The sequence below is a fragment of the Zalophus californianus genome, chromosome 9 (assembly GCF_009762305.2).
Source record: "Zalophus californianus isolate mZalCal1 chromosome 9, mZalCal1.pri.v2, whole genome shotgun sequence".
NCBI lineage: Eukaryota > Metazoa > Chordata > Mammalia > Carnivora > Otariidae > Zalophus > Zalophus californianus.
Genome location: NC_045603.1, coordinates 96,869,445 through 96,878,815, shown reverse-complemented (window position 1 = coordinate 96,878,815; position 9,371 = coordinate 96,869,445). Strand labels below are relative to the sequence as shown.

At 43.3% G+C, this 9,371-nt stretch overlaps 1 protein-coding gene across 1 annotated transcript; it reads right to left on the bottom strand.

The window, feature by feature from the left end:
* Positions 1–1,217: 1,217 nt before the first annotated feature.
* On the bottom strand, positions 1,218–5,972 carry LOC118355971 (homeobox protein NANOG-like). The gene is made up of 4 exons (XM_035721878.1): positions 5,822–5,972; positions 3,446–3,711; positions 1,754–1,840; positions 1,218–1,616 (listed from the first exon to the last, which is right to left on the bottom strand). The coding sequence occupies exons 1-4, from the start codon at positions 5,970–5,972 to the stop codon at positions 1,218–1,220; spliced, it is 903 nt and encodes a 300-aa protein (XP_035577771.1).
* Positions 5,973–9,371: the final 3,399 nt, after the last annotated feature.

The window sequence follows — 9,371 nt, the reverse complement described above, 5'->3', positions numbered from 1 at the left end:
GCTTGTGTTTTACTAGCTCTGTCACTCTCAAGTGAATAAAATCGTTAAAAGATCTTTTAAAAATCTGTCAGATAATTTTAACATTTCTTTTATCTTGATATTGGCATGTAGAAGTTTTTTTTTTAATTTTGAAAATCTGTAATTCATAGTATGATGGGTGATTTTCCATTGAAACCTAGGTTATTTTTGTGTAATAGCTAGGAGTCTGGATCTTTAAGCCCGCTGTTTTAGCTGGCTTTTTTTTTTAAAGAATTTTTTGAAATTTGTTTATTAGAGAGAGAGAGAGAGCATGAGAGGGAGGAGGGTCAGAGGGAGAAGCTGACTCCCCGCGGAGTAGGGAGACCCATGCGGGACTCGATCCTGGGACTCCAGGGTCATGATCTGAGCCGAAGGCAGTCGCCCAACCAACTGAGCCACCCAGGCGCCCTTTAGCTGGCTTTTTTGGACACCACTGTGGCAAGGGACAGGGGACCCTGCCTTGTTAAGGTTACTGCCTGATATGGGTAGACCTGCGGGCTCCTTGCTCAGCGGGGAAACGGCTTCTCCTTCTACCTCGGCCTGTACTGTCTCTTCAAGTAAATAAAATCTTTAACAACAAAACAGCCCATGTTTAATTCAGTTTTTATTCCCTGAACTACTGGTGAAATCAGGGTAGAGACAACAAGGGTAAAATGGGTATTTTATTTATTTGTACTTAAACCTATAAACCAATCAGCCAAACGGGCACTATTATCATGATACATTAAAATACAAAACATCTTTCTACAAATCCTAGAATAACGAACAAATTAACAGTGGTAGTGAAACATCACAAGGGACAGAGGAAATCAATGAAACACATGATAGCTTAACCCCTCACCGGTAGTAATTGAGGTTATTAAAAAGAAAAACCCCACAATCTCAGAAAATACAAATTATCCCTCATCCCACATCTTTGTATCTTCACTTCCTATTCTTGAGGTTAGATTCTAGAAACTAAAGAGATCCACATTAGGATTGTATCTAGTCATCTATACCCAGAAACACCTTTTCTCATGTTGTCCAGAGCAGCCAACGCTCCTGAAACCTCTTTGACTCCAATCGTACCCCGTCAGTGGACACAATAAGAACAATGGGAAACAGATTATCGAGGCCGAGATCTAGAGAGGACCCTAGAAGACAAAGCCTAGAAGTAATACAGCCACCACCCAAACTGACATCGAATAATATACTCATCGTCACACATCTTCAGGCTCTATGTTCACAGAGTAATTTGGGAACAAATCCATTATTTGCTGGGTACTAAAATACTTAGCGGATTGTTGTATTACACTATGGCTTTCCCCAGAGGTTGCTAAGATGGACTCCAAATCGCTGATGGAATTTTGCTGGAACTGGATCTGGGGCTGCAGGGATTCCTCCCCACAGTTCTGGAGCTGATTGTTCCAGGCTTGGGGGCACCAGGTCTGACTGGCCCAGGAATGGTTGCCCCAAGACTGGCCGTTCCAGGAGTGGTTGCTCCAAGACTGGCTGTTCCAGGTCTGGTTGCTCCATAGTGGAAGGTTTCCAGAAGTGTTCCTCAGGTATCCCTGGTGGTAGGAATAGAAGCCTGGGTATTCTGCGGTTGCTGTGCTGTTCTGAAAAGGAATAGCAGATTAACTGAAAAGCTCGAAGGAAAATCAGAATCGTGTGTGGTTGGGGTTGTATGGTTTAGCAACGAACAAAACTAAGAAGTCAGTGAAAAGAAAGCAGAAAGATAAAAGCTTACCATCACCTGAGTCACACTCTTGCTCTCCTTTGGCCAGTGGTTTTTCTGCCACCTCTTACATTTCATTCTCTGGTTCTGGAACCAGGTCTTTACCTACCAAAAAAAAGTGACAGGAAAACATGAATACCAGTCGTGTGGATGTACCAGGGATCAAAGAATATCGTGAACATTTTTTTCCCCTGACAGTATCTAAAGCTCAGGAACAAGATGAAAACTTCTAGAGTCCTTTCTGCAATCTGGAAACAATTTTCTGTGAATGAATCTCAAAGCCCCTCAAGTCAGTTGGCTGCTTTAATACAGCTAACCAGTTAGAGAAGATACGCTACTTATCTACTCAGTAGAAAGTTCACGTGTAGATGTCTTCCCATCCCCCTTTTCATAGTTGAGCCATGCTGCTAGTCACAGTTAAAAGGTTACTTTGCAGTAAAAAAACCTCCCATTAACACACTCCTTTTTTTTTTTTTTAATTTTGTTTCTTTCAGAGAGTGAGAGAGCGAGAACACAAGAGGGGGTAGGGTCAGAGGGAGAAGCAGACTGCCCGCTGAGCAGGGATCCCAGTGTGGGACTCAACCACGGGACTTTGGGATCACGACCTGAGCCCAAGTCAGTTGCCTAACCAGCTGAGCCACCCAGGCACACCTAAGCACACTTCTGTATTTAATGGGATAATGGTGGTAATTTTAACTCACGAATTATAAAATATACCACTAGAACTATTTAGAAATTATCAAGTTATATAACAGCCCACAAAATTTCAATTTCCAGATGATTTATAAACTATAAATTAGAAAATGAGATTAAGGGGCGCCTGGGTGGCTCAGTTGGTTAAGCGACTGCCTTCGGCTCAGGTCATGATCCTGGAGTCCCGGGATCGAGTCCCACATCGGGCTTCCTGCTCAGCAGGGAGTCTGCTTCTCCCTCTGACCCTCTTCCCTCTCGTGCTTTCTATCTGTCGTTCTCTCTCTCTCTCAAATAAATAAATAAAATCTTTAAAAAAAAATGAGATTAAGAAGGATCAGATGTATGTATGTACAGGTGTACACACCCACACACTATAAAATTATGAAATGGAGGACTTATCTCTAAGTATGACACCAGTGATAGAAAACCATAAAATATCTGACTATTAGGCAAGAATATGAAAAATTATTAACCTCATTAGTAATCAACTGTACACAGACAAACAAAGACTCCATTTTTTTATTTTAATGAGAAGCAGTATTGGTTAAGGACTCTCCTAACCTGGAAGATGGAAATATACAGACCTCCTCTGATCAAGGAGAAATCGGAAAACTTTTTGCCATTTTAGCTTGTGCAACAGGGAGAAGTGGTCAAATAAACTATGGCATAATTAAAGAGAACATTTAAAGATGGTCACGAGGGGCGCCTGGGTGGCTCTGTCGTCAAGTGTCTGCCTTGGGCTCAGGTCAGGATCCCAGGGTCCGGGGATGGAGCCTGCCTCATCCGCTCGCCCCTGCCCGCCGATCCCCCTTCCTTGTGCCCTCTCTCTGTCAAATAAATAAAAAGCTTAGGAAAAAGAAAAAAAAAAAGATGGTCATGAAATGTTACAAAGAACCCACTTTCATATTAAAATTATTTGTAGGGGGTACACAAACACAGAGCACACAGATGTTAGTAATGCTCATCTGCAAAGGAGCTTTTCATTTGTCACTGCAAGGAGTACAAAACACATCCTACCTGCTTATAGCTAAGGTTCAGAATGTTGGAAAGTTCTTGCATCTGCTGGAGACTGAGGTATTTCTGTCTCTGAAATCGATCATTGAGGACATAGAGTTGGGCCTGAGAGAACACGGTCCTGATCTTCTGTTTCTTGCCCTGGGCCGTATCTTCCTTCCTCACTGTTCTCTCCTCCCCAGAAGTGGGTGGTACTTTTACCCTGGGACTGGTGGAGGAGTCGGGGCTGTCCTGAACACGCAGATCCATGGATGCAGGAAGAGGAGAGACTGTGGGGAATAAAACAACACTTTTCTCTAAAACTTTGCAGATGCTCAATCATATTCGCAAATTCATTGTTTTCACAGCATTTTTAAAGTCCTCACAACCTTAGAATTAGGTAGTAAAAACTCTTCCGGGATCCTGCACACTTAACTCATCTTCGGATGATGCCAGCCCACTAAGTGTACTAGTTGTCACCATTTCACATCCAATGGACATGGCCAACACCCTACCCGCTGGGAAGCAGACGGGACTAAACCTCTTTTTTTTTTAATGATGTTATTTTTAAGTAATCTCCACCCAAGAAGGGACTCTAATTTACATTGTCGAGATCAAGGGTCACATGCTCCACCGACTGAGCCAGCCAGGTGCCCCTTGAACCTCTTTGGCAAAAGATTTTTACTGCAAATTGATGCTCAAGAGCCTACACTGTGGCTGCTCAGAAAGGTGGAAATGATCACTGGACTCCTTTTTGTAAAATTAATCCTCACCTACATCAGATTCTGGGGACCCTTTAAAATCCACGGCTGACTACTGCCCAGTTCCAAATACCAGGAGTAGCACGAACTGGGAATTCCGATAGGCTTTCGTTTCAGACTCTGTCTTTACTAGCTGTGGGACCCTGTTTCCTAAAGTATTTCTCTTCCTCACAGAGGGAGTTCCTTCACTGATTAAAGCAAAGTGACAGAGAAAGTTGTCTAGCACAGGACCTGGAGTGTATTGACCGTCTAACCAAAAATTAATTTCCTACAAAAAAATAGAAATAAAAAAAAATAAAAAAAATTCATTTTCTGTATATGGCCTAGATTTGGTAGCCACTTAAACTCTTAATAGCACTTAGGTATTTATTTCCCGCGCTCAACATCAGGTCTCCCCTCGTCTCTACTCCGTGGCAAAAATTCACAATTTTATGCTTCTTGTGAGTAGACCTAGAAGGAAAGAAAATGGGACTAGACCAAGGAGTATAGTGGAGCATCTCCTAAAAATGATCTCTACAAAACTTGCACTTGGCTTGCTAAGGAGGGCGTACCCACTTGCTTATGCCTACTTGCTCATACCCAAGCTACTTCTTACAATCCAGCGCTGATTATTCAAGGTTTGAAATTAAGAAAGGCCATCAATATGAAGTTTAGGAAAACAGGGTAACATTAAAATCTAACATTCCAATAAAGTAGTTGCTTACTTAGTCCTTCCCCACAGCTTAGTTTTAGGGGAAATCATCATGAAAACAATTTTTCAGTCTTTATCTTTACCGTAAATCTTAAAAAAATGATAGTTACCACAAACCTTAAGAAATGGTGAAAGTTTACATTTTCATGTTTAACAACTGCTACCCGACGGATTTACAAAAATGTACTGCCTTTACAGTGTCCTGAGCACCCACCCCACCCCCCACCTGTGGTTACCATTTAAAAGCCAAACCGGGTTTCACAAATTTGGGCTCTAGCCACTTTGACTGTCAGCAGATTGAACCTTCTGGAATTATCTACCATAAAATGGGACGAACATTTCCCCAGGATGTAGGAGAGACGTGGGCATAGGAGGTTCCCAGAAACTCAGAACTGCCCCGGTGAGTAACACCCACAGAGCCAAGGAGTGGGAGCAGAGCCGGTTACTACTGTCGTACAAAGGCAAAACGTTTCAGTAAGGTGAGATTCATCATTAGCCACGCCATTTCTGGCACCCCGTGAAAAAAGACTAACCAAAAAGGGGATGCTCACTGCATCCCCCACGCCAGCTGTGATGCTAGGACTTCTGGCTTAGCACTTAACACCGTTACCGTATCCTCAGCACTGCGTGAAGATTTAGACATCAGCTCATTTATCACATCACATTTGCGTTTCCACAGCGCCTGTGCACGTAAGCCCTCCAATACCCAGTGAACAGCCGAAATGCCCGCATCCTGGGGCCCTTGTCTCTTGACTGACATCTGGGACAGGTGAACGGGCACCCGCCACCAACTTACAACCAAGACAGGTGCTGAGAGGGTTAACTGAGGACACCCGCTCGTATTAATGGACTATAATTGCTCACGAGGGAAACGAAGGACCCTGACCCTCCTTCGCCTTTCACTTTCCCTCAAGGAAAGCAGCTTTTCGAGGATTCCTTTCCCCTTACCGGTCTCCGCGTGGGGTGTCTCAGCAGATGACATTTGCAGGGACGCGTAATTTTCTTCGGCCCCATAAATCTCAGGCATTGGAGAAGAGTCCCTAGAACTGGGTGCTTCGGGGCCAGGCGGGCATTGGGGCAGAGCTGGAGCTGCACTCATGTTGGTGAGTTGAGGGTAGAGGGAAAAAAAAAAAGAGCGAGATTGCAAGAAAGGCCCAGGCTTATGGATCTAGGTGGAAGAGCTGAGAGTAGGAAGACCTCCAGATGTTAGGAGTCTGAGAAAGACAGGATGAAGTGCGTCACCACTGCAACAGTAAGAGCCAGCCAGCCCAATGGAGCCAGAGGTGAAAATTTTGGAGGCTCTAGATTTATAAGGAAGGCTCCACCATCCTCAGACCCGCCCCTCCTGGCAGCCCCACGCCCACACACACCCTTGCGAATTCTCAGTTAATCCTGTCTGCCAGTCTCACCAAGGCCATTGTAATGTAAAAGGTAGCTGCCGGGTAGTCCACACTGGGTGGGGAAGGGGGAAACGGGGGCCACAGAACCTTAAGAAAAGGTAAACCCAACAATTACATATTTCTGGGTTCACTGCGTTTCCATCTTTTCAAATCAAAGATGCACCTGAGACTACCTCAGGTGATTGAACCTTCCACTAGAACAATTAATTTCTTGATTTAAGTCCCCTTAGGGTCTCAAAATTGAGCTGGTGCTGGCGGAAACTTGAACCAGTAGCTGTTTTCCTCTTCAAGTCCCCCTAAGGTCACAATAAGACACATATTGTATGTTGCTAAGGTGTCAGTTGATATCAAAACTAGTACTTGTTTTCAAGACCCTCTTATTGTTTTTTAGCTTTCAGAGAGACAGACAGACCAGTCTTTCCCCCAGGACTGTTGTCTCCTTTTTAACAAAAGCCAGAGGAAAGGAGTGGCAGCCTGCTGACCTGCTGACTTTGTGCCCTGCAGGTAATTATGCTTCTGCCGTCAGTATGGGAAATTTGTAAGTAGTTTCTATATACAAGTTGCTGGATAGACTCTTGGCTCAGTTTCCTCATCTGTACCTCTTTCTGCGTGGCTCTAAAAAGTAAAGAAAATAAAGACTAAATCCTCATAATAGTTGACAACACCAGTGATCTACAAATGAGGGCTGTTAAGAGAAAGTCTATCTTTATCCTATGTTCACGATCTCCAAGTTTGAAATTGACTTTTGTTGTGATTACTATTTTAATCCAGTGAACAACATGATAGATTGAGAGCACCCCCTTCTAATTTTATCTGGGACATTCCTAGATGTAAAATAATGAAATTTCTTGACCTGTAAACCAACCCAGTTGAAAAGAGGGAGGTCAAGAAGAACATCCCCTAAGCAAATGATACTCCTGTAAAGGGTCTTGCCAAAGCGTTTGTGACAAGTTCCTTTTAGAATCCGTGTTGGGCCCTCCTCTCTCTTCTTCCTAAGCAAACCTCTTCTTCTGGCCTTTCTTCCCCCACCCCCACCTGGCTCTCTTTTAAATCGACTTTTCTTTCTCTGGCCTGGCATTTCTGTCATGTCCTGCAACCCCACTCCATCCCCGCTCTCAGATTTGGTTTTTTGTTTTTGTTTTTTTCTGTATGTTTTCCAAAGGACCAGTTTTTATGGTTTGGTTTCAGCATGAACATATGTATAGACAAAGATAACAGTCTGCAGCTTTCCATTTTCCTCCCCACTCTCAAATTCAATATCCGAGAAACCTAAGATTTCTTCCTCTTTTCCAGTCTCCCACTCCTCCAAGTAAACCCTTAGCACATTCCAACGGTGTATTTTCCGGAGATGCAAGCCTGACTAATCCTCGCATGCACTCTGCTCCTTGGGTCTCCACCTAGAACTGCTGGCTTTGCTTCTAGAAAGAGATATTCGTTCTTAAGGATGCCAATCCGTGAGCATAGGAGGATTGCCGGGACCAAAGCACAGAGATCGATTCTTTGTAGTCTTTTCTTTGTCTTCTCAGACCATCATTCCGGAAGGGAAAAGAGTAGGAACACGAGTGTCAAGGAAGAGGTGGGTGGAAATACATTGCGCTCAGGCCGACCGTCTCCGTCTCATTACAGAGTATGAGTCCTTTAAAGGGAGAACGTGAGTGATGGATGGAGTGAACTAAACTTACTATGGTAATCCTTTTGCAACATCTCCGTCTATCAGTCCATTGTGTTGGCGCACCTTAAACTAATACAGTGCCGTATGTCAATTACTTCTCAATAAAACTGGGGGAAAAGTAAATTAAAAAGCAGAAAACTTGACTTCCTGGCTTTCAGTTGGCACAGTTGGTAAGTGAGTGCAGTCAAGGGCACCAAAGACCTTAGTTTGCCCGCTCTCTAAACCGCAGGTACCGGAGGCTTTGTTCTTTGTTGACGGGGGTCTTTGCCTGAAAACCTGGGCCAAAGTCTCCCCCATCCCCCACCTGTGCCTCATTGTATCTAGGGTCAGAGCCTCTGGAGTGGAAGACCAAAGGGAAGGGGGCTGGTAGCTAGAAGGCAAACTTACTACATTCTTTGCCCTGGAAAGCAATTTGAATAAGGTTGAGAGAATGCTTAGGAAGGTGTCAGAGACCTTGGATTTGTTGGGGTGTGGGCTCTGTGGGTGGAGGAGGGGTGTGTTACAAGGTGCTTAGAGTCCAGGGCTGCAACTGCAAAAGTGATTTTAGATTTTGTTTTCCTAGGAGCATCAGCCAGAAGGGAGAAGAAAAAAAAAGAGCTAAATATTAAAAATGAAAAATATTTTGCAGAAAAGATTTATTCCTCACTTAAAGGTAAGAAATACACGTTAGGCAAAATGATCTTTTAAGAGCACAGGTGTCCTAACTTTGCATCAGATTTTGCTGACCCGTCAGGGTAAGGAGGAAGCGACAATCGTCATGAGTATTAATATAGACTTCCCTGCCCCTCAATTTTCAGGCAGAGTGTACACATCAAATGTGGCATTATCAAATTTATTATTAATTCATCACTGGTTGGATCATCAGATTGGTTATTGATTTATCACTGTTTTTACCCTTCACCCATTGTCCATTCGCGTTTACTCGAGTGTATCCAAACCAAGAGGCATTCACCTGTTTTCACTTAATTCTCCTGGAAGTCTCTGTTCCTGCTTCTCTCTTCTTTACATTGTTTCACTCTACCTAATAAACCCAATCTTTACGTCACTGTTTCTTGTCCGTATGTGTGCAAACATGTGTGTGTTTGTAGATCTATTTCGTGATTTTTAACATTTATTGGCTAGGAACTATTAATTTATTTATTGCTTATTCAGCTAATAGTTCATGAGTGCCTATCATGTGCCGGAGAGAAAAGAAATAATTAAACAACATCTCCACTTTTGAGGAGCTAGCAGTTTCGTAAAGTAGATCAAAATAGACCAAAAAGACAGTTATAGTGTCATGCGATGAATACTGAACATAAAAAAAACAAAAAATGAGGTATGTACTAGATGCTAAGGGAGATCAAACAAGGGAAGGTATGGCCAGGGAGGGGAATCAGAAAAGACTACTTGGAGGATTTTCGACTGAGCCAAGATGGAAAAAATG